Source organism: Gopherus evgoodei, chromosome 3 (assembly GCF_007399415.2).
Source record: "Gopherus evgoodei ecotype Sinaloan lineage chromosome 3, rGopEvg1_v1.p, whole genome shotgun sequence".
In the NCBI taxonomy this organism is placed as follows: Eukaryota; Metazoa; Chordata; order Testudines; family Testudinidae; genus Gopherus; species Gopherus evgoodei.
This window is the reverse complement of record NC_044324.1, coordinates 171,337,250-171,363,053: the sequence shown is the minus strand read 5'-3', so window position 1 is coordinate 171,363,053 and position 25,804 is coordinate 171,337,250. Positions and strand designations below refer to the sequence as shown.

At 47.4% G+C, this 25,804-nt stretch overlaps 1 protein-coding gene across 4 annotated transcripts in view; it reads right to left on the bottom strand.

The window, feature by feature from the left end:
• Nucleotides 1–25,804, bottom strand: part of LBR (lamin B receptor) — a 92,614-nt gene that overhangs the window by 13,872 nt on the left and 52,938 nt on the right. For all 4 annotated transcript variants that reach the window (XM_030557422.1, XM_030557421.1, XM_030557420.1 and 1 more), the window contains exons 4-7: nt 24,020–24,103; nt 22,442–22,613; nt 18,415–18,608; nt 6,904–6,958 (exon numbers count right to left, since the gene is read on the bottom strand). In XM_030557422.1, coding sequence (XP_030413282.1) covers nt 6,904–6,958; nt 18,415–18,608; nt 22,442–22,613; nt 24,020–24,103 — 505 coding nt within the window. The remainder of the gene's footprint in view (nt 1–6,903; nt 6,959–18,414; nt 18,609–22,441; nt 22,614–24,019; nt 24,104–25,804) is intronic.

The window sequence follows — 25,804 nt, the reverse complement described above, 5'->3', positions numbered from 1 at the left end:
AGGAAAGCCGGGTGCGGTCATAACTGCACCTTGTCTTGTGAAACCTAGTGTACGGCGGAACCACCGTAAGAGCTCTGAGCTCGGAGACTCGTCTGGCCGATGTAACAGCTACGAGGAAAGTTGTCGTCCAAGACAGGTATAGCAGAGGGCCGGTCGTGAATGGCTCGACTGGGGGAGACATAAGTCTGGTTAAAACTAGGTTGAGGTCCCAGGTTGGGGCTGGGCGGCGCACCCGAGGGTGCAAGCGCTCCAAGCCCTTGAGGGACCTCGAACCCATAGAGTGTGAGAACACGGAACATCCACCTTAGCCTGGCTGGAAGGTAGAGATGGCTGCTGAGTGTATCCTCAGCGATGATACCGCCAGGTCCTGCCGCTGAAGGCTAGAGGAAGGCCAAATAGAGGGGATCGAGACCTCAGCAGGGGCAAGATCGAGCGTATTGCAGCTGTAGAAGAAACGCTTCCACCCAGCCCGGTACGTTGACCAGGTGGAAGGCTTCCTGTCACCCCGGCTCAGTTACGCAGCAGCCACACCGTGAGGCGAAGAGGCTGCAGGTCCGGGTGACGAAGCCTGTCGTTGCCCTGAGTGATGAGGTCTGGGTGGGGTGGCAGGGTAATTGGGTTGGTTATTGACAGGCCGAGCAACGTGGTATATCAGTGCTGCCTGGACCACTCTGGAGTGATCATGATGATGCGCGCTCTGCCCCTGCGGAGTTTGAGCAGGACCTAATGAACCAGTGGGAACAGTGGGAAGGCATAACGGAGTTGGCCTTTCCACGGCATCAGGAATGCGTCCAAGATCGATCCCGAGGAGAGACCTTGGAAGGAGCAGAACATCTGGCATTTTCTGCTCTCGCGGTGAGCGAACAGGTCTATGTGAGGAAACATCTCCACTTCTGGAAAGCAGAACGCCTCACATGGGGCAGAGTGATCACTGGTAAGACAGGAAAGACCTGCTGAGTCAAAGCGCCAAGACGTTCCGAACGCCTGGGAGAAAGGACGTCACCAACTCCATCGAGTGGGCCATGCAAAAGTCCCAGAAATGGATGGCCTCCTGACAAAAGGGGGGAGGACCATGTCCCTCCCTGGTTATTTATGAAGCACATGGCCGTTGTGTTGGCTGTAAACACCGAGATACCACGGCCTCGCAGCTGCCGCTGGAACCCCTGGCACGCCAGGCGGACTACTCTCATTTTTGGGGCATTGATGTGGAATGCCAGCTCCCGAGAAGACCAAAGGCCTTAAGCTCGGAGGTGACCATGAGCACTCGAGCAGAGAGATGACGCGTCCGTCGTCAGGGGCAGTGAGGGCTGGGGCGGATGAAACCACATCCCTGCCCACACCAGGGAGGGAGTTAGCCACCACTCTAGGGAGCTTAAGGTGCTCGAGGGAACGGTGACTACCATGACCATTGGCTCCCTGTCCGGGTGGTACGCCGAGGTGAGCCGGACTTGGAGAGGACGGAGGCGGAGCTTGGCGTGTTTGGTTACAAACTTGCGGGCAGCCATGGACCCAGGAGACTGAGATAAGTACGAGCCGAGGTCGTTGGGAAAGCCTGCAGACCTCAGATGCTTGTTGCCATCGCCTAAAACCGCACTTGTGATAAGCAGGCTCCGGCTAGGTAGGAGACCAGGATAGCCCCTAGGAAGTCCAACCTCTGCGTGGGAACCAGAGTGGATTGCTCTATAGTAATCATCAGGCCTTGACCTGTGAATAAGACCGTGACGATGCCCACACGCTGAGTGGTTTGTGTCTCAGAGTCTCCTCGGATAAGCGAATCGTCCAGATACGGAAAAACGCATATCCGACATCAGCAAAGGTAAGCGGCGACTATGGCCGTAAACCAGAAGTACTGACAGTTGGCTAGAAAGCGGAGGTATCTCCTGTGCGGAGGGAAGATGGCGTTGCGAAAGTACGCGTCCTTCATATCCAGGGCGGCATAGTAGCCCCCAGGAGGCAAGGATGGAATAATGGAATAATGGTTCCCAGGGATACCGTGCGGAACTTCAACCTTATCCTAAACCGGTTGAGTCCTCGGATAAGCGAATCGTCCAGATACGGAAAAACGCATATCCGACATCAGCAAAGGTAAGCGGCGACTATGGCCGTAAACCAGAAGTACTGACAGTTGGCTAGAAAGCGGAGGTATCTCCTGTGCGTAGGGAAGATGGCGTTGCGAAAGTACGCGTCCTTCATATCCAGGGCGGCATAGTAGCCCCCAGGAGGCAAGGATGGAATAATGGAATAATGGTTCCCAGGGATACCGTGCGGAACTTCAACCTTATCCTAAACCGGTTGAGTCCGTGCAGGACTAGGAAGGTCTGAGACCTCCGTTCGAGTGGGGGACTAGGGCATAACAGGAGTTACCCCTTTCATCAGTCGGCGTCTGCACCTCTTGTACGAGGAATTGCTCGTGAGAGGGGTCCCTGAAGGGGGACAGGGCTGGAACAAATTAGAGGTGGTACCTATGCTCCACCGTGCGCAGGACCCAGCGATCTGAAATTAACTGGGGCCACACCAGGAGAAAGCGGGATTGGGATCCCGGCCTGTGACTGATACACCGCCCTCAGGCGCACCTTGGAAGGTTCGTCTTTGGTCCCAGTGGTAATTGCGAGGGACCTTGACCTTGGCTCTTTAGGGGTCCTGACGTTCGTCTGCGACCACCCTGGCCTCGCCGTTTGCCAAAGTCCTGTCTCTGGCTAGGCACAGAGTATGGCGGCTGGGGACAGAAAGGCCTGCGTTTGGTCGCTGGCATATGCATGCTGAGAGAGCGCATTAGGACCCTATTGTCCATCAGGCTTCGCAGCCTGGGGCTGTCTGTGCCGCGAAGAGGCCTTTACCAACAAAGGGTAAATCCTGAATGGCATACTGCAGATCCGGCCGGAGGTTTGAAACCTGAAGCCATGAGATGCACCTCATGGCGACACCAAAGGCCAGAGTCCTGGCTGCAGAGTCTGCTGCGTCCAACGAGGCCTGGAGGGACGCTCTGGGTACCTTTTTCCCCCGTCCTCCAAGACGGCAGCGAACTCTTGGCGGGAGTTTTGAGGGAGAAACTCCATAAACTAAACTACCTTCACCCAGGTGCTATAATTATCGCAGCTAAGCAAGGCTTGTTGCTTTGCTACCCAGAGCTGCAGGGCCTCTGCAGAGTACACCTGGCGGCCAAGCAGGTTCATTCGCCAAGTCTCTTTCGGTTTCGGGGCTGGCGCCCGCTGGCCATCATATCAGAATCGTGGTCCTGAGCATAAGATCTGCACATGTGGGATGACACGGATGCGTGTCTGGATGGCCATGGAGGTACTAAAAGAAGGCACAGGCAGAGTCTCTGACTCTATCGGACCTTGCCCAACTCGGCATCGGGAGGCGTACCGGTACCTGGAACGAGATCCAGACCCGCAACCAGAACGGTGCCGGGAGGTCGACTGAGATCTCGAGGCTCGGGGAGAGGCTACAGGAGTCAAGGTACCTGTCGCGATGCCGGGAGTCGGAACAGTGCCGATAGCGGGTCGGCGAACGGGATACTGACCGGTGCAGCGAGTGCGACCAGTACCGATGAGGAAAACAGCACCGGGACTGCAAGTGGTGTCGGGCGTGCTGACAGGACCTGAAGTGTCTGCGGGACCGTGATCATGAACGGTGCCGCTCTGCTGTGCTGACAGAGGACGGTCACATGAAGAGACTGTATTACCCGCACCGGCGGTGCCGGGGTCAGGCAGCATCGACTCTGCCATGGCAATGAGATCCCTCGCCGTTGGTAATGTCTCCGGCGTGGAGGGAACAGCAGGCTCAACCACAGTGCATACTGGGGAGCTGTCAGGCACCGGATTCGACGGCCCTCGTGGGACCGGGATCGACGGTACCGAGGTCATCAGAGCTTCGGTAGGTGTCGGTGCCGGGCGATCCGAGTTAGATGAGCTGTCTGGCTGCGGTGCCGTCGGCACGGAAGCAGCAGGAGCAGTAGCTCAACCACGGCGCGTGCCGGGGAGCCGTCAGGCACTGGATTCTACGGCCCTTGTGGGACTGGGATCGACGGTGCCGACGTCGTCGGTGCCTCTGCAGGTGTCGATGCCGGGCAATCCGACTTAGACGAGCTCTCTGGCTGCGATGCAGGTGGCACGGAAGCAGCAGGAGCAGGGGGCTCAACCACGGCGCATGCCGGGGAGCCATCAGGCACCAGCAGGAATCGTAGGCTCTCTCGACCTCGGAGGAAGGGAGCGGTGCCGAGTCGACTTCGGTGCTGGCGATGGCCGGTGCCGAAAGGCCTTAGCAGTACCGGTGGGGTCCGGTGCAGAGGAGGCGCTTCTGCCAGCCGCTTGATCATCGCTCGGCGCCAAAGGTGGAGGAGTAAGTGAAAGTCCCGCTCCTTTTTGTTCTCGGCTTAAAAGCCTTGCAAATGGGGCACTTAGCTGTCAAGTATGATTCCCTGAGGCACTTCAAACAGGAGTCGTGTGGATCTCCCTTCGGCATCGGCTTCTGGCAGGCCGAGCCCATTTTAAAACCCGGTGAGCCGTGCATGGGCTCCGGCACCGGGTTCATGGAAGGGGCTACTTCCTGAACCCCACTAACAATTACTAAACTAACTATGTTAGCAAAGAAAAAACGTATAACTATACAAATATATATATAAAAGGATTATAACTGCATAACTATATACGAGAACTACGAGTAGCTAGGGAAGTGGAGGTCAGCTAAGCCGCGCTCCACTGTTCCAACGACCGACACGGGCGGTAAGAAGGAACTGAGGAGCGGGTGGGCCGGCAGGGGTATATATCAAGTGCCATGATGGCGCCACTCTAGGGGGCGACCTGCCGGCCCACTGAGTTGCTAGGGTAAAAGTTTTCCGACGAATGTGCACGCGCGGCGCACACACCTAACTGGAATGGATATGAGCAATCACTCAAAGAAGAACAGTAGGTCTCCATAGTTAAGTAATTGCATAGCAGCCTCCAGAGTATGCTAGAAAGTGTAACAGACCAAGAAAGATAGGAGATAACAGCCTCTCCTATTTTTAGTTACATTGGGAGTGATTTTAAGGAAAATGTGGGGATGGACATGTAATCACCAAATATAATAATACAAACTGACTTGAGTTAGTCACTTCACTGGTATTGCACAGCTACAAACCAATCAGACATCGGAGAATGTGTGTCCCCGAGAAGCCAATACACAAAAGCAACACCCCAAAGCAAAAAAAATTCCCAGAGCACAAAGCAATGCAATTCAGAACTCCACAATCTGAAAAGTTTAATTCCCTCATCCACAGCTGGACACTACAGCGAAAATTCTGGGCAACTTTATACTCATCAAGCCATAGAGAATAGTGCCAGTCCATGTTGTGCCAACCTTGCTATATAGCCATTAAAATTTACCAGACCACACTCTTACCAAGATGATAATTAGATTCTACAGATAAGGAATAATTTAAACTCCATTCCATAGGCATGCAGAACTTTCCAAGGCCATTTTATATGTGGATTTCATAAATTAGTAGTGCAAATGAAAATATAAGAACGCTTCATCCTGTGCCCTCAGAGACAGAAGAACAATATAAGTTATCGTGTTTACCATAGCCATGGGTACATTTACCTAAATATTACAGTATTCCACGACCAAAAACAACAAAAAACCCTACGTTAAAATGAAGTTAAGATTGAGAGCGCGTATTTCCATGGACTAGGACCAATACAAAAAAACAGGTCTCCATAGCTATGCAATAAGGGTTACCAAAAAAATAAAATCTTGCAAGCGTGTAATTAATTACCCCAAAACAAAGAATTACAAATCCAGGAAATTCAGTTAGAATTACACTTAAAAGAAATCCACACATTAAGATACCAGAACTTTAACTCTGCCCCTACAGTGAAGTCATGCAATAACCCCATGATTAGGGCTGAAATATTTTAATGTTTGTAGTCCCATTTAAAGACACAGGTTTTTTTCCATACTGTGTCACTACAGGGTATTTAAGGTTGTGTGGGCACCTTACCTGTGTGTTTCCATACCTTAACATATTTGGATTTCCTTTAGATGTAACAAACTCTGAATTTCCTCGGTCTTAATGCTCAATTTTATGATATATAGTTATAAATGATTTATTTCCCTGTAAGTTATTGTATGTACTGAATCTTCACTCCATTTTAACATAGTTGTGTATCTTGGAATTTTCTAGTTTTCTTGTTTTTTAAAGTGTCCCACCTGAGAACTAAAAAAACCTAAATAATAATACCGAGAGATATTTCTAATGATTTGAGGATAGAAAGCATCAACCTTAAATCAGTTCTATTTTAAACCTTTGTGTGCTGATTCTCTGATACAGCAGACCAGCACAACACAGCCAAAGCACACTGACCACTTAAGCTTAGCTTATTTCACAGCTGCTTTGCACCACCAAGTGTACTAGCGCATCTTTAAAAAATGACTGTTTAGCCAAATCTCCAACAAGAACTCTTCACACATGTCCAGTCTCCCTCATACACAGACTCATTATAGCAGCTGGACTGTTGCATGTAAATCAACCGCAGAGAAAGGGCTGCGGCTCCAACTTAAAAAATAGAAAAAAAAAAGAAAAAAAGAAAAAAAAGAAATGAGCTGTTGATTTGACTCTGTCTTTAACCTATATAATCTTAATAATTATATATTATTGTTCACCGCATATCTTAATTACAACCTAGTTTCTTCAAAGATAGCATATGCACAAGATATCAATTAATTTTAACTATTGAAAGACTGAAGAGTCTTATTCCATTATGAAGATTGTACAGGGCACATTAAATATTCACAAAACATCTAACTTTTCCCCACTAATACTACACTATGTGTATTTTAATTAATCTGTGGCACTGAGTTAATTAAAGCGCAGTGTCACAGATTAGACAAATTTCAAAGGAGACTACTGAACACACTTACCATTTATTCTGTACTGCAGTCTTCTTCCATTCAAAAGTGGCATTCCTTCTACAACCTTAGAAGAGAAAGGATAAAAGACTAGTTGATTTTTTTTAAAAACTTGATTAAAACAATTTCATTTGCCAACATGACATTCAGTCATGAGCGCCAACTAGAGGCATGCCATCAACTTGAAAATCTTACTCCCTTCTAAAATTCTTCTATCTTCTGTAGTAAATAGCAACAACTGAGATCATTAAAAAATGAAAGCTAGCAAGTCTATTCTTCCCATCATTTAATTAGTTTAAAGAAAGTATTGTCAAATGCACAAAGCATAAAAAACGGTTACCCACCTTTAGTAACTGTTGTTCTTCAAGATATGTTGTTCATGTCCATTCAAATTAGGTGTGTGCAAGCCGCATGCACGCCAGCCGGAAGATTTTCCCTTAGCAGCGTCCGTATGGTAGGTCCGGGCGCCCCCTGGAGTGGCGCCACCATGGCGTCCTATAAAGGGGCCCGCTGACCCTCCACCCCCTTAGTTCCTTCTTGCCGGCACTCCAACAGTGGGGCAGGAGGGTGGTTATTGGAATGGACATGAACACCACATCTCGAAGAACAACGGTTACTAAAGGTAGGTAACCGTTCTTTCTTCGAGTGGTTGTTCATGTCCATTCAAAGTAGGTGACTCACAAGCCTAACCTTAGGTGGCGGGGGCAGAGATCACTGCTGACTGGAGTACTGCATGACCAAAGGCTGCATCATCCCTAGCCTGGTGCGTGATGGCGTAGTGAGACGAGAACGCGTGGATGGAGGACCACGTGGCCGCTCTACAAATCTCGCGAGTCAGAACCTGAGCCAGGAACGCCGCAGAGGAGGCCTGCGCTCTAGTGGAGTGGCCCGTGACCAGAGGGACAGGGGTCTTAGCTATACGGTAGCATTCCCGGATGCAAGTCGCAATCCACGAAGAGATTCACTGAGAGGAGACCGGGAGCCCCTTCATCCTTTCTCCCACTGCAACGAAGAGCTGGGTTGAGCGTCTGAAAAGCTTGGTACGCTCTATGTAAAAGGCCAAGGCCATGCGGACATCCAGGGAGTGTTGCCTCCACTCTTCTCTGGAGGAGTGTGGTTTCGGATAAAACATCGGGAGAAAGATACCCTGGCCCATGTGGAACTGTGAAACGACCGTGGGTAGGAAAACCGGATGAGGTCTCAGTTGGACCTTGTCCTTGTAGAAGACTGTGTACGGGGGCTCAGATGTTAACGCTCGAAGCTCCGACACCTGTCGGGCTGAGGTTATCGCCACCAGGAAGGCGGTCTTGTACGACAGGTACAGCAGGGAGCACGAAGCCAGAGGCTCAAAGGGAGGCCCTGAGAGGACGGAGAGGACCAGATTCAGGTCCCAAGCAGGGGTCGACTGACGCACCTGCGGGAAGAGCCTGTCCATACCCTTGAGGAAACACGCAACCAGCGGGTTCGCAAACACTTAGGTACCCCTCTCTCCTGGATGAAAGGCGGATATGGCTGCCAAGTGAACGCAAATGGAGGAAAGGGAGAGGCCCAGTTGTTGTAGGTGAAGCAAATAACAAGGACAGCGGGAATTGGAACCCTCAGTGGGTTGTGACCCCTCTGACCTGACCAGATGGAGAAGTGCTTTCATTCAGCCAGGTAGGTGGCCCTAGTTGATGGTTTCCTGCTACCCAGGAGCACCTGCCTGACCTGCTGGGAACACTGCAATTCCACCGGTTTAAGCCATGGAGCATCCAGGATGTGAGTTGAAGGGACTCCAGGTTCGGATGGCTGAGGGAGCCCCGGTCCTGCGTGATAAAGTCCGGGAACAGGGGCAGCATCAGGGGCGCCTGAACGGACATGTGCAGGAGTGACGTGTACCAATGCTGGCGCGGCCATGCCAGAGCTATCAGGATTACCCTGGCGCGATCCCTGCGAATCTTTAAAAGCACCCTGTGTATCAGGGGGATTAGAGGGAAGACATAGAGCAGGCTGTCCTCCCATGGCTGAAGGAAGACGTCCGACAGAGACCCCCGACTGTGGCCGAGAAGGGAGCAAAACCATCGGCACTTCCTGTTTTCCCTGAAGGCAAATAGGTCTAGCAGGGGAAAGCCCCAAAGCTGGAAAATTGAGCGCACAATGTCCCATCGGAGGGACCACTCATGACCCTGGAATGAGCGGCTGAGGGTGTCCGCCAACCTGTTCTGCTCGCCCGGAAGACAGAATGCCGTCAGGTGGGTGGCATTGTAGACGCAGAAATCCCACAGAGCGAGGGCTTCCCTGCAGAGGGGAGAGGAGCGTGCACCCCCATTTGTTGATATAAAAGACTGCCGCCGTGTTGTCCGAAAGGACTGAAACACACCTGCCCACCAGGTGGGACCGGAAGGTCAAACACGCCAGGCGGACCGCTCTCAGCTCCCTGACATTGATATGCAACTCGAGGTCCTCCGGCGACCACAAGTCCTGCGTCCTGAGACGACCCAGGTGCGCTCCCCAACCTCGATCCGAGGCGTCCGTCACCAAGGAGAGGGAAGGCTATGGGGCAGCAAAGGGAATGCCCATGCAGACTTCCCGTTGGTTGAGCCACCACTGAAGCGAGCGCAGCACCAAGAGGGAAACTGACGCCACTGAGTCCAGGGGGTCCCTGACCGGGTGATAAACTGTCGCCAACCAGGACTGCAGCAGGCGAAGCCGGAGTCTGGCGTGGACCACATAGGTGCATGCTGCCATCTGGCCCAACAGCCGGAGGCAAACTCACGCCATGGTGACCGGGGCGCGGTGCAGTCGGAGGATGAGCTCGGAAACTGCACGGAATCTGGACTCCGGCAGATACACTTTGGCGTGTGTGGAGTCCAGAACCGCTCCTATGAACTCTATGCGTTGCGTCGGAGACAGAGTGGATTTGGTATCGTTCAAGAGGCGGCCCAGGTCGAGAAAGGTCCGCCTGATGAACAGCACCTGGGTCTCTACCTGCTCCATGGAGGGGCCTTTTTTAAGCCAGTCGTCAAGTTATGGGAATACCTGGATGCCACGCCTGCGCAAGAAGGCTGCCATGACCGCCATGCACTTCGTGAAGACCCAGGGAGCAGCTGACAGGCCAAATGGGAGCACTGTGAACTGCAGATGGACGCCGGACATGACGAACCTGAGGTACCGGCGGTGCCATGGAATTATGGTGATGTGGAAATAGGCGTCCTTTAAGTCGAGGGCGACATACCAATCTCCTGGATCCAGGGAGGGGATGATCGAGGACAGGGAGACCATGCAGAACTTGAGTTTTCGCATAAACTTGTTCAGTCGCCGCAAGTCTAGGATGAGTCTCAAGCCCCCTTTTGCCTTTGGTATGAAGAAGTACCAGGAGTAGAAGCCTTTGCCCCTGAACTCCTGCGGGACTTCCTCCATCACCCCTACCTCCATAAGGGATTTCACTTCTTGAACCAGACGTTGCTCATGAGAAGGGTCCCTGAAGAGGGGTGGGGAGGGGGTCTAGGCCCAGATGGTGGTCTCGATTGGCCTCTAGACGCCTGGCCGGAGGAGTGATGTTGATGACGCCTCCTGCCATTTCTACCCCGCCTGCGCCCCAGTTCCTGGCGAGCCTGTGGCTGGTATGGGCGAGGGGCCGCCTGTGGCCTAAATTGTCTGCGCTGGGTCATGGAGATATGCAAGCCCAGCGAGCGAAGCGTGGCCCTCGAGTCCTTTGAACTATGGAGACGTTTGTCCGTTTTCTCTGAAAACAATGTCTGCCCTTCAAAGGGGAGGTCTTAGATCGTCTGCTGGACCTTATAGGGCAGGCCCAAGACCTGGAGCCAGGCGCCCCGTCGCATGACCAAGCCCGTGGCCAGGGTACGCGAGGCTGAGTCTGCTGCATCTAAGGCGGCCTGGAGGGAGGCTCGAGAGATCAGTTTGCCCTCCTCCACTAGAGCCGAAAATTCTGATCTCGAGTCCTGGGGAAGGAGCTCCATGAACTTCGACATGGCCAAACACGTGTTGTGGCCATATCGACTTACTATTGCCTGTTGATTGGCAATACGGAGTTGGAGTCCCCCCGTGGAGTACACCTTCCTGCCAAAGAGCTCAAGTCTTTCTGCGTCTCTGCTCTTTGCCGTTGACCCACGGAACCCTTGACACTCCCGCTGGTTAGCCGCATCTACTACCAGTAAGTCTGGGGGAGGGTGGGTGCACAGGTGTTCGTGCCCTTCAGAGGGGAAGAAGTAGCGCCGCTCCGTTCTCTTGGCAGTAGGGGCCAATGAGGCTGGTGTCTGCCATAGGGTGCGGGACATATCCGCTATCATCTTTATCAGCGGAAGGGCCACCCTGGATGGCCCTGAGGGGGCCAGGATGTCCACTACAGGGTCCGCGTCCACCTCGATTTCCTCAGCTTGGATTGCGAGGCTCTAAGCTGCTCACCGGAGCAGTTGTTGGAGGATTCGGGTGTCCTCCAGGGCCGGTGCCGCAGCTGCGTCCGAGACCACTTCGTCCAGGGAGGAAGATGAGGAAATTACATGGAGCGGCCCTTCCTCCGGTGCATGCGGCCCCTCGGGGTCCTGCAGCACACGGTATTGAGGTTGCGGTGCAGGTTCCGAGTCCAAATACGGCACCGCGGCCGGTACTGGGGTTGCCAGCAAGTGATTTGGCGTATCATGTGATGCCGACGGAGCCCAAACTAAAGCCGCTGCTGGTGCCGCTGCCCGATTAGGGGGTGCTGAACTTGATGAAGGCACACTCCTGCCCTGCGACGATGCCAGTGGGGGAGGCAGCTGCGCCAGGGCCACCAACGTCAAGGACACCAAAGCCAACTGTGACCAAGGGCCAAACGCCTGGCCTAGCAACTGATGGTAGGCCCAGAGTCCAAAACGGCCACTGCGAGGGCAGCTGCCATTGTTGCTGCCACTGTGGGTAACCCTGGTGGCTCGCCCCTGACATCGATCTCCTGCTCCGCAACCTGCTGGGAGCGATAGGAGTCCACCTCTGAGTCTGAGGTCTCTGAGTCTGAAGACCTAGGGGGGAGCAGCGCCCAGCGCCGAAGGTGAACAGTGCCAAGACAGCAGGGAGCCTCTCCTCTCGTCCGGTGCCGCCTTTGCAGCTCGGTGCGGGGAGGGAGGCGATAGCATGGCCGGCTTGCCTCTAGATTGTACTGGTGGGCGGACCACAGTAGGCAACTCCCTATGATTCGGGGAGGTCAGTGCCAGGAGACCAATCAGGTCTGATGCCGCCTCGAACGCCTCCGGCATTGACAGGGAGCGTATGTCTCCGCTGAGGCCCAGAAAATTGGGCTGGTCCAGACTCGACCGCCCTCTCTGCAGTGCTGGAGTCGATAGAACCTCGGGGCGCTGTAGCCTAGCCTGTCCACTTAGCCCCACTGGTGGAGCTGGCCTCGGGTCCTGGTGGGGAGACCGATCCCTCACCGGCTTCTTTCTCTTGGCGGGCACCGGCAAAGGTGAGCAGTGCTGCACTGAGGCCGATTTCCTATGACCAACTCTACCCGGTGCCGGGTCTTGGACAACTTGGGCTGGGCCCTAAGTCCTGATGCCGGTGCCGGGACACTCCGCACAGAGAACGACGTACTGGGGCCCACTTTGGCTGGCTCTGGGTCCGAGGGTGGTCGCAGGGCCGCCTCCATCAGGCGGACTCTAAGTCTTTGAGCCCTGTCCTTAATAGTTCGCGGGCCGAAGTATCTATAGATAGAGCACCGGTCCTTTTGGTGGCTCTCTCCGAGGCACCTCAAGCACGCAGAGTGCGGGTCACTCTTAGGCATGAATTTCCCGCAGTCCTTGCAGAGTTTGAACCCGGGAAACATGGGCATGCCCCAGCGAGCGACGAAGATTGTGAGGTGGGCACCCCCCAACTACGAAAACTATATACAAAGATCTATTTATATAACTGGATACATGAACTAAACGGTATGGATAGGACACTAACAGATTGCTATGTAAGGGCTTGTCTACATCAGAAAGTTGCAGCGCTGGTGAGGGAGTTACAGCGCTGCAACTTTGAAGGTGTACACATCTGCAGGGCACCACCAGCGCTGCAACTCCCTGTTTGCAGCGCTGGCCGTACTCCCGTTTTGTCTCGGGTGTAGAGGATCCAGCGCTGGTGATCCAGCGCTGGTAATCCAATGTAGACAGTTACCAGCGCTTTTCTTGACCTCCGTGGAAGGAGGAAGCCTCTGGTAATCAAGCTGGTTTCCTTTCCCGGTTTGCTCTCTCGGTCCCGGAGCCACCCAGCAAACCGCAGGGAAGGAGACCTGCTTGCTCGGGGTTCCGGGACCGAGAGAGCAAACCGGGAAAGGAAACCAGCTTCGCCGCGGTTTGCTCTCTCGGTCCCGGAACCCCGAGCAAGCAGGTCTCCTTCCCTGCGGTTTGCTGGGTGGCTCCGGGAACGCGAGAGCAAACCGCGGCGTTCCCGGTTTGCTCTCTTGGTCCCGGAACCCCGAGCAAGCAGGTCTCCTTCCCTGCGGTTTGCTGGGTGGCTCCGGGACCGAGAGAGCAAACCGCGGCGTTCCCGGTTTGCTCTCTCGGTCCCGGAACCCCGAGCAAGCAGGTCTCCTTCCCTGCGGTTTGCTGGGTGGCTCCGGGACCGAGAGAGCAAACCGCGGCGTTCCCGGTTTGCTCTCTCGGTCCCGGAACTCCGAGCAAGCAGGTCTCCTTCCCTGCGGTTTGCTGGGTGGCTCCGGGACCGAGAGAGCAAACCGCGGCGAAGCTGGTTTCCTTTCCCGGTTTGCTCTCTCGTCCCGGAACCCCCCTTGAAGCCGCCCAACAGCGCTGCAGTGTGGCCACATCTAACACCACTTGCAGCGCTGGTTGCTGTAAGTGTGGCCACTCTGCAGCGCTGGCCCTATACAGCTGTACTAATACAGCTGTAACAACCAGCGCTGCAAAATTTTAGATGTAGACATGGCCTAAGAGAAGTTCCAGCTAGCCGTCACTGGCGGTAAGAAGGAATTGAGGAGGTGGAGGGTCGGCGGGCCCCTTTATAGGGTGCCGTGGTGGCGCCACTCCAGGGGTGCCTGGACCGACCCTACAGACGCTGCTAGGGGAAAATCTTCCGGTTGGCGTGCACGCAGGGCGCACACACCTATTTTGAATGGACATGAACAACCACTCGAAGGTCAGCTTCCTTTCAGTAAGCTTCCCATTTATTTTGTATTTTCCCACAAAGAGCAGGGAGGGACATTTAGAAAAGGGAAAATAAAATAGGAAAATGAGGTTTACAAGGGGAGTCAGGTTCAATACCTGAAACTACTTTTCACTTTTTTTTTTTTTTTTTAAAATAGAGACAAGGTAGGTGAGGTAATATCTTTTACTGGACTAACTTCTTCTGTTCACATAGACAAACTTTTGAGCTACACAGAAGCCTATTTCAGCACTTACCTACCCCAATAGTTAAGGAAATTTTCCTAATATCTAACCTAAGGCCAGGTCTACACTCTCCCGTCGACTGCGCCTGCGTCTCTCACCCCGGTGGAGTACCAGAGTTGACGGGAGAGCCCTCAATTAATCGCATCTAGACGACACTAGACTTGATAAATCGACCCCCGCTGGATCGGTCGCTGCCCGTCAATCCAGTGGGTAATGTAGACATGCCCTTAATCTCCATTGCTGCAGATTAAGATGATTATTTTTTATCCTACCTTCAGCGGCCATGAAGAACAATTGATTACTGTCCTCTTTATAACAATACTTAACATATTTTAAGACTTACCAGGTCGACCCCTCAGTCTTTTCTAAAGACTAAACATGCCCAGTTTTTTTTAACCTTTCCTTATAGGTCAGGTTTTCCAAACTTTTAATAATTTTTGTTGATCTCCTCTGGAGTCTCTCCAATTTGTCCACATTTTTCCTAAAGTGTGGCACTCAGAATTGGACACAGTGCTCCAGGTGAGGCCTCACCAATGCTGAATAGAGTGGGATAATTACCTCCTATGGCTAACATATAACACTATTGTTAATCTACCCCAGAATATTACTTTTTTTTGCAACTGCATCATATATTCAATTTGTGATCCACTATATCCCCCAAATCCCTTTCAGCAGTACTGTCACGTAGCCAGTTATTCCTCATTTCGGAGGGCTACAATATTTTTCCTTCCTACATGACGCTAGTGAATTTCATCTTGTTCATTTCAAATTAATTCTCCAATTTGTCATGGTCCTTTTGAATTCTAATCCTGTCCTCTGAAGTACTGCAACCCTTCACATTGTGGTGTCATCTGCAGATTTTATAAGCATACACTACACTCCAATATACTTGTCATTAATGAAAATATTGACTCAACTGGACCCAGGACTGACCCATGTGGAACCCCATTAGATATGCCCTTCCAGTTTGGCAGCGAACCATCAATAACTACTCTTTGAGTATAGTCTTTCAACCATTTGTGCACCCAATCTGACTGCAATTTCATCAAGACCTCATACCCCTAGTCTGCTTATGAGAATTACATGGGACTGCGTTAAAAGCCTTACCAAAACCAAGATATATCATGTCTACTACTTCCCCCATCCACTAGGCCACTAACCCTGTTTGAAGAATTAAGTTGGTTTGGCACGATTTGTTCTTGACAAATGTATACTGGCTATTACTTATAACCATATTATACTCTAGGTACTTACAAAACTGATTTTTTGATAATCTGTTCCAGTATCTTTTCAGATATCAAACATAGGCTGACTGGTCTATAATTCCCTGGGTCCTCTTTGTTCCTTTTTTAAAAAGATATGGTTTTACATTTGCCCTTCTGCAGTCCTCTGGGACCGCATGTGTCCCCATGGAGTTCTCAAAGATTATGACTAATGGTTCCAAGATAGCGTCAGCTAGTTCCTCAAGTACTCTAAGATGAGTTTCATCAGGCCCTGCTGACTTGAATACATCTAACTTCTCTAATTATTCTTTAACCTGTGCTTTCCTCTTTTTTTGGCTTATATTCCTTCCCTCTTGTTAATATTAATTCTGCTGAATATCTAGTCACCATTAAAGTTTTTAGTGAAGACTGAAGTAAAATAGGCATTAAACACCTCAGCCATCTTGATATCAGTTATTAGCAATCCTTCCCCACTAAGTAATGGGCCTATACTTTCCTTTGTTTTTCTCCTTGCTCCTAATGTATTTAAACAACTTCTTACTGCCTTTTATGACCCTTGCTAGGTGTAATTTATTTTGTGCCTCAGCATCTCTGACTTTGTCCCTATTGTTTATACTATTGTGTATAAGGCTTGTGCTATTCTTTTGTACTCCTTACAAAAAGTGGAAAACGGACAAATTGCTAAGACTCCTTTTTGATTTTCAGGTCATTGAAGAGCTCCTGATGAAGCCATACTGGTCTCTTGCTATTCTCCCTATCTTTCCTTTACATTGGAATAGTTTACAGTTGTGCCTTTAATATTGTCTTCTTGAGAAAGAGCCAACAATACTGAAATCCTATTTCTCTTAGCTTTTCTTCCCATGGAATCCTACCTACCAGTTCTCTAGGTTTGTTAAAGTCTCCTTTTTGAAGTCCATTGTTCCTCTGCTGCCCTCACACCTTCCTTAGGTGTTTTTAAGGTCAGGCTTGACAAAGCCCTGGCTGGGATGATTTAGTTGGGAATTGGTCCTGCTTTGCGCAGGGGGTCGGACTAGATGACCTCCTGAGGTCCCTTCCAACCCTGATAGTCTATGATTCTATGATTCTTCCTTTCTATAGGATCATGAAATTTATCATGTCATGATCACTTTTACCCAAAATGCCTTCCACCTCCAGATTTCCTACCAATTTCTCCCTGTTGGTCAGAATAAAGTCTAGAATTGTTGTCCCCCAACTTATTTCCTACACTTTCTGAAACAAAAACGTATCCCAACATATTCCAAATACTTATTAGAAATTGTGTTTTGCCGTTTTACTTTTCAGGCAAATTTCTGGGTAGTTAAAGTCTAGATTACTACCAGGTCTTGTTTTGCATATTTCTGTTGTTCTAGAAATGCTTCATCCCATCCACCTCCTCTTCTTGATTTGATGGTCTATGGTAGACCCCTGCCATGACATCACCCCATAGCACATGCTATAGACCACTTCAAATGAAGTGCACAATTAAAAGTTAGCAGGCAGTAAGGTGCATAATTAATTGCTGTAATAAGCCATAAAAGCACTATCTCTGTTTAATCTAGATTTTTAGTGTCTAGCAGAGTTAGAAGTTTAAGTTCCCACACTCATCTTTTGAAGGTGTTATGCAAGTTTCCTTTGAGGATAAGGACTGAGAGGTCAGATATGGAATTATCGCTGTCTGAAGCATCCACCCCAGGTAACATGGTGTATGTGTCTTTTATCATCTCTCTGTGTAAGTTCATTTGAGACCATAGTGATTGTCTGGTTTCACCCACATACTTGTTTGGGGCATTTGATGCATGATGACAGGCATGTATAGTACCCATAAATCTTGAAAGGTGTGTTGTGGTGGGTGTTGATCACTGTAGCAATGCAGATATGTCAGCAGGTTTTGCATCTGTTCTGACAGGGTCTGGTGCTGTTTTGAGTGGTGTCCTGGTCTGTGGGGAGCTTGCTTGTGAAGACAAGCTTAGTGAGGATGGGGAATTGTTTGAAGGCCAGAAGAGGGATTTTTTAATTGACTAGATTTCAAGTAGACTAAGTCCCTAAAAAGCATTCTTTCAAATATTTGGAGGACAAGGAGAATAAACTGGAAGAGAAAGACAGAAATACAAATGATAGCTATGTTTATATAAACTTTCAAGGAACTTCTATAAACATAGGTGTCTGAAATCTCAGTGAAATTTATGTCTGAAAAAAGTGGGAGGTAGCAATTTTAACACACGTGTTACAAAGACAGAAGTTTCTGTTTCCCAGAGTAGCGTCAACCAAGAGTCCAATGAACAATCCTCTCCATTTTAAACAGCCAAACTAAAGGATTGCTGACTTCTATAGAAATTGCCATTCCAAACGAGACCAACAGTTTATCTACTTTTCTATTCTTTCTTCCAGAAGTGGGCAATATTGGATGCTTCAGAGAAAAGGTAAAGGACAATATAATGTACTTGTCCAATTGTGTGATGATGTGTATGGGTGGGATAGTTAGGAATGACTTCCTGAGCGAGCAACTTTCCCAGCAATGAAGCTTATATCTTGAAGAAAATACTCTCCCCTCTATTTGATGTAGTGATGGAACCAAATAGAAACTCAGTAACAGAAGCTGGTAAAAATGCATATGCTCAAAAGTTGCCATATAACATTCTTCTAGGATTCTATCAGTGCATCAAGTCCATTTTACTACTTGATACCTAAATGACAAATGGTTACTGTGTAGTCTATTGAAGGTACTGGGATATATGACCAGAAATCAGACTTTTGTCAGCAAGGGTTTTCAGGGTGGCAGTTGTGTAATTTAAGCTTTCAACAAATCTGAAGTAGTTATATTCCAATACAGTATTGATAAATATATAGTTATTGGTTAATTAACTGTATTTCAAATAATGGAATCAAACCTTCTTTCAACCCAGTCCACAAAACCCTCCAGAACACATTTACTACTAGAAGTTTACCTTTCCAGCTGGCAATAATGAAAACAGAGCTTGAAGAAAGAACCACAGAAGAAAGACACCAAACACTCTGGTCTCCCATAAACTGTCAAATGCTGGCAAAGGAGGGAAGTTCATAACACTGGGGTCTTCCTGTTTGCACATCAACAGCAAATAAAATACAGTGGCAGGCAGGAAAAAGATCATGCAAAAGGCCCCTGTAAACAAAAAACACACAACAGTAAAAGATAAACTTGGAAAATAAAATCATCCCATTAGAACAGCAATTTTCAATCTATAGATTAATAAACCCATACATTATTTCATACAAGGATAAACACTTATTTGATAAAACAAACAATTGCATGTATTATCAAAGATTACCACCATGTGTTTACAATGGCTGTGTCAGCCACAAGAGGAATAGTCATCCTAAATAAGTGCCAATTTTTTTAAAAAATACCATGCTACATAGTTTGTTTTTAAAAAAGGGGAGTTCTGTAAACAAACCACTCACTCCAGAGTTACCTTAATACCAGAAAGAAGGTGGTAAAAAAAAATTCTATAATGTAAAACCATATATAAATTATCTAAGCTGCCATTTCTATAAATTGGTGTTGCTGTTTTAGAGCAAAACTCCCTCTAAACACAGACTATTATAAACAAAGAATTCCATAACCTTAGATAAATACATTGCTTTTCAGACAGGGAATCTTAAAACTGCCAACTCAACCAGTTGTGAAGTTGGTCGGTGTTTTTCTTTTTTTTTTAATTTAAACTAGGTTCAATGTAATTAGATCAGTGTAATTTTAAGATCACTGTATTTTCATCTAGACTCTTTATTTAAGGATAACAGCTGACAGGTTAATTTAGAATATTAGATCCAATGCCAGTGGAGACAGATTATCTTGATTAGTCACACAGTGCAAGCAAAAGACAAAAAATAGAATCATAGAAAGGTAGGATTGGAGAGGACCTCAATAGGTCACCTCATCCATAGACGAGGCAGGACTAAGTATTATCTATAATATCCCTGACTGGTGTTGGTCTAACCTATTTGTAAAGACCTCCAATGACAGAGATTCCACAACCTCCCTTGGTAATTTGTTCCAATGTTGACCTACCTTTACAATTAGGACATTTGCCTAATGTCTAACCTAAATGTCCTTGATGCAGTTTACACCCATTACTTCTTATCCTGTCCTCAGTGGATAAGGAAAACAACTTATCACCCCTCTTTTTATAACAACCCTTTTACATACTTGAAGACAGTTATGTCCCCCCCCCTCAACCTTCTCTTCTCCAGATTTAACTAATCCAATTTTTTTCGTCTTTCCTTGTAGATCTTGTTTTCTAGACCTTTAAACATTTTTGTTGCTCTCCTCTGGATTGTCTACGAAGTGTGGTGCCCAGAACTGAACACAGTATTCCAGTGGAGGCCTTATCACTGCTGAGCAGAATGGAAGAATTACTTCTCGTGTCTTGCATAAAACGCTCTTGCTAGTACATCTTACAACGTTGGCCTTTTTTTTCCCCCCTCAACAGTATTACAGTGTTGACTCATAGTAGATCACAAGTTTAATAACTCCCAGATCATTTTCTACAATACTCCTTCCTAGACAGTAATTTCCCATTTTGTATGTGCACATGTGAGGGGGTGTGCCAACCCCGCAAGGGTTAACCACGCACTTTAGGCTCGGGAGGTCACACACACCTCCAACCCCTGGGGCATACTCCATCTGGAAGCAGTATATAAGAGGACACAGCTCAGCTCAATCTGGGCTGACTGAGGAGAAAAGCAGATGCATGCTGCAGGCTCCTGCCAGGGAGCTGCTAGAGCTCCAGCCTGCAGAGCCCAGTCGACTGCGGAAAATGTGGGAGGTGGAAGGCTGCTAACCCTGAAGGAAGTACAGGATCCAAGACCAACAGCAGGAAGTGGTCCAGGGAACATGTTTGTTGAGTGAGGAACCTAAGCCTGAAGCCAGGACTACTGGTTCCGCAAGACACTGGGTTGGGGCCTAGTTGAGTAGGACGGGCCCAGGTCCCCCTAGCCTATTGCTAGGCCCCACAGCCCTAAGGCCAAAGGCAGCCATAGACTCTAACTGCTAGCTCCCACCACTCTGAGGCCAAGGGAAGTTCCCTAATCTCTGTCTGGTAGGCTTCCCCACCCTTACTGCAAGAACCCACATTCACCAAAAGGGGGCGTTCTCTCCCAACAGTCTGAAATCCTGCTAAAGTGCCATGGATTATTCCTTCCTAAGTGTAGTACTTTGCATTTGTCCTTGTTGAATTTCATCCTGTTTATTTCAGACCACTTCTCCAGTTTGTCAAGATAATTTTGAATTCTAATCCTATCCTCCAACGCACTTCCAACCCCTCCTTGCTATCATCCATATATTTTATAAGTGTTATTCTCTATGCCATTATCCAAATCATTTGAAAAGATATTGAATAGAACCCAGGACAGATTCCTGCAGGACCCCATTCTATATGCCCTTCCAACTTGACTGTGAATCACTGATAACTACTCTGAGTATGATTTTCCAACCAGTTGTGCACCCGCCTCACAGTACGTTTGTCTAGGCTGTATTTCCCTAGTTTGCTTATGAGATGGGCATGAGAGACGGAATCAAAAACCTCATTAAAACTGAGATATCAAATCATCTACTTCTTCCCATCCACAAGGCTCGCTGACTTGTCAAAGGATATTAGATGGATTTGTCAAGAACAAATAAATCATGTCAAACCAAAGTTGGCTATTATCACCTTGTTGTCTAGGAACTCACAACTTGATATTTGCTCCATTATCCTTCCAGGTACCAAACTTAAGATGACTGGTTTATATATTCCCCCTTTTATTCATAGTTCTTATATTTGCTCTCTGATCTCTCCCATCCTCCACAGGTTCGGAATGATGATTGCGGATGGCTCAGAGATCTCTTCAGCCAGTTCCTTACATATTATAGTATGTATTTCATCGGTCCCTGCTGACTGAAGTCAACTAACATGTCTAAGTTAGCTTGCTACTGTAGACATGGCCTTACACCTGTACTGATGCAGCTGTGCCGCTGTAAGACTGCTTATGTACCTGCTCTATGCCAACAGAAGAGAGCTCCTGGTTAAGCCAGCGTGGTCTTTTACTGTTCTTCCTATCTTTCCCATGCACTGGGATATATCTTTAAAAAGCTGCCAACTCTCCTGAACTCCTTTTTTCCCCCATAGACTTGCTTACCTACCAATATCTGCTAATAAAAGGAGTTCACCACACAGCTATAGATACAAAGGGATTTATTCAAGGGTTGTGTCCACATACAGTATGTTGTATAAATTAATAAATAAGTAGCCACACGCAACAGGCAGTGGTGGTTAGAATAGACACAGTGTGAAAATGTGTGTTTCACATTACAGGTGTTTGTATTCACAGAACTAAATGGAAGATTGTTTCTCTCATGGATTCTTTTCTAGTTTTGTCCTCTCTAGTTTTAACCCCAAAGGGCTACTTCTGTGATAACAAAGAACATAAGATTGAAAACCCAGTGTCCTAACACAATGGTACTCCACTATTTCCATTTGCAATCTATTCCAGATTTCAATCAACTAATGGTCAGAAATCACTGACCTTCCATTATTCAGCCAAAATTTTCCTTGTTTTATTTTCACAGCATTAAACCCAGTTACTTTCCAATTGGCTTTTAAAAAAAAAAAAAACGATCATACTAATTCCATTGAAGTACAAAGTACATTTGCCTTCAGTAGTTCTCCAAAAAGGTGGAATATCTGAGTTTGAGACAACTGGCTTTTCAAATTATGAAATTTAAAGATGCTTACTCTAGTAACTTCAAGGAGAAAGATCATGATAATCACTCATCTTCCTCACAGCAGGTCAAACAGAACCAAATGTGAGGCATCAATGTCACCAAAGGCAAACAAGATACACTAGCACCAGATGAATGACCCCAATGTGTGTGTGTGGGGGGGGAATCTTTGAGAATGGCAACGTGATATCAAGTAAAAATAAATCAGTGACTATCACTATTGTTAATATACATACCAATTCTTCCACCAAACTCTAGCTCCTTTGTTTCTGTTGATACTTTTTCAGTAGTTTTTGCTGTCTCAAAAACTCTCTCTTCCAAAAATATTTCTTCCTTTTTCTTCTGTCTTCTTGGATGTAAGGTGTACTTGTCAAGCACATGCCCAATTTCTAGCTCTGATTCAACTTTCTGTTGATAAAGAACAAAAGGTTACAAAAACCAAACAATTACCATGTCTTATTCTATAGAGTGGTGTAATCAAGAGAACATTACTCAGATTTGAGCACTGAAGTACAATGCATTTTTCCCCCGTTAAAAGTTATTCAACTATATTAGCAGTAGAAGAGAAGACAGCCAAAAGGCAAACATTCTGCTTAATATTCCCTCCCCTCCACACTTGTCTGCTTTGTTTCCACCCTTTCCAATTCTACATGCCCTAGTCCTCCCTTCAGATGAGTGTTAACCTAAACAATCATCTTCCCCTGCCAGAAGAAATTATTTTAAAAAGCAGCAGTTAACATTGTTTCATTGCTGATCAATTAGAGAACATGGTCGTTTAAAGTTGCGTAATGCTCCCTTATAACATTGTTTGGCAGCCGCCTGCTTTGTCCACTGCTTGCAGAAAGAGCAACCCATTGGAGCTAGCTGGTGGGGTCTTGGAACTAGGGTGGACCAGCAGACCCCCTACCAGCTCCCTGCTCCTCTAAGTTCCCTATACCGCAGCTGCCCAGCAGGTGAGCTGTCCCTCCCCCCACTGCCATGTGCTGCTCTTGCCCTCTGACGTGGAGCTGCTCCCGGAAGCCTCCTGCCTGCTGTGCAGAGGGGGTACGGTGACCAGATAGCACGGGTGAAAAATGGGGACAGGGGGTAACAGGCACCTGTATAAGAAAGCCCCAAATATTATTGGGACATCTGGTCACGAGGGGGTGGGGGGAGGGAGAGAAGAGGGGTGCTAATGTCAGGGTGTCCTCCTCTCCCGACTCCTGCCCCCCATCTCCATAAAACAGGTGGGAACATGACAGGGCTCAGGAGGGAGCGAGCTTGCTGGCAGCAGCTGCTGTCTCAACTTGCTGATCTACTTTAAAAGGCAGTGTACATAAGAGTGGGGTCAGTGTACTTAAAAGGGCAATGCTCATCTCCCTCTCTCACACACAGTCTATCTCCCCTCTCTCCATTCATGCTGCCTTGTAAAGCGTGAGGCAACATTAACGTGTTAACCCTTGAGGGCTCACCCGAGTTCTTGTTCATCATTTAGCAGTAAGGCATTCCCTGGGAAATACTCCACCATCTGACTCTGACACCTCAAAAAAGCTTCACAATCATCATTGCTCTGTGTGTGTGGGTGTATATATATTATATATAAAATATTTTAAAAACACAGTCTTTGGCAAAAGAAATGTCCCTGGAATCTACCCCTCCCCCATTTACATTAATTCTTATGGGGAAATTGGATTCGCTTAACATCGTTTCGCTTAAAGTAGCATTTTTCAGAAACATTACAATGTTAAGCAAGGAGTTACTGTAACACACACTTTTTTCTGGTAATGCTGCAGATTTACTGTGGCCATAAGATATACAGTTCTTAGCTCTCTTACCTGTAAGATTTTGTAGGAAGTATCATTCCTTTCTGTACTATCAGGTTCACCATTATACCTGCCAGTGTTGTTCTCATTCAGTTTCTAGTTTGAAAAAGAAAGAATTTTTAAATGCTACCATTGAATTAAAATAAGTATATAATGAATAATTTAAAAAATATTTACTGACAGAGGTATCTGTCACAACAGTAGACTAGTATAATTGAAAAAAATAGAGGTGTTTTGTTATCCCTCCCCATTTGTTTACTTTGTGCACCTGGCAGCAATTTTTTGAAAATGAGTAAATGCAATCTCCACTGTTTGGATGAGTCTTAAAGGAAAAAGGGGAGAGAATTCCTTTAAGAGTAGGAAAATGCAATAGTAAAACAGGGTAAGTTGGGGGAATTCAGAGGAAGGTGCAGTTCCCAAATCACTTTTAACTCAGTGAATTGAAATGTCAATTACAAAAAGTGTGTCCATTTAACCATTTTGTTACACAAGCTAACTCACTCTCCCGAAATTGTTTCTTCTGCAGATATACACAAAAAAGGAGCAGACCTGCCAAGTCAAAAAGGTGCCATTTAACATTATACTTTTCCATAGTAAAAAAATAGGAGCCAAATATGTCCTTCAGACAAATCTGAAGTCTGGCTACACAGCTCTGGAAAAATCTAACTGACAAAATAAAATTTTGGTTTTGGTTTCAGTTTCTGCTTCACAGCAGGGAGACTCAGAAAAACCTGCCTGTAACTAAGGAAAAAGACCAAAATTATGAATTCTTCAGGAGCGAGTCACTCCTATCATGCCAGTGATCAAAATGTCTGCTCTCTAAGCTTTAAGCAAGTTTAAATCCCACTGTTAAGCACATGAGGACCTTCATGCACAGAAGGAGAATTGTGGGCCACGAGTCATTAGAAACACAGCATGTGGGCATATCGCCAACAAGCTACACCCTGGGCCTTTAAGTCACCTGAAAGGTAGAAAATTAGGTCATTATAAAAAAAAAATCCAGAGCACAAACCACAGTATGTTTTTAAGGGGTTATAACTCAGCCAAATGAAAAATAATTTTAATGGATCAGTGAAAGGCACATTTTTAAACTAGAAACTATGTCCCAGCCTTATTTCAAGTTCCCATCTCCTCACTGAAGCAATTCAAAACAAAGTTCTTATAAAGCAGACATGTGTCACCCCTGCTAACCTTCATTCTCAAAAGCTGCTTGTCCATTTTTAATCAAAATTTTCAGCACAAATTCACTTCCAGGTTAGAACAAACGTGCAAAATTTCAGCTTGAAAGCCAAAAGTTTGACAGTTAAAAGCTATCAGAAAGCGATCCTTTATAATGAAAACATTTATGCAACATCATGCATAGGCAAGGCCACATATACTCCACAGCAAGCTAGTCCTAAATTCTGCACCAAAATCCCAACTTTCTGCAACAGCTTCAGATACATTTTTAATATACAGGTTTTTAATTAATTGTGAAAATCATCAATACTGCTGCACCTGTTTTGATACTAAATTTGATTTTGTTATCTCCACATTTTCACTGTGCCACAGATATTCATCTTTAGATTTCAATATTAGCAACGATTAAGATAAGTGGGACAGTTCAAACCTGTTAGAACTAGCGCTTCAAGTTCGGTGCAAATTCAGGAGGTATTACTGCATCTCTTTACACTTGGTTTACATTTTCAAGTTTCATACTCATGTAAGCTAGGAAACTTATTTTGTTAAAATGAAAGTGGAGCTTCCTGAGCACAATTCTGCAGCCAGGCCCTAACCATAAGCAATACTACGCTTATA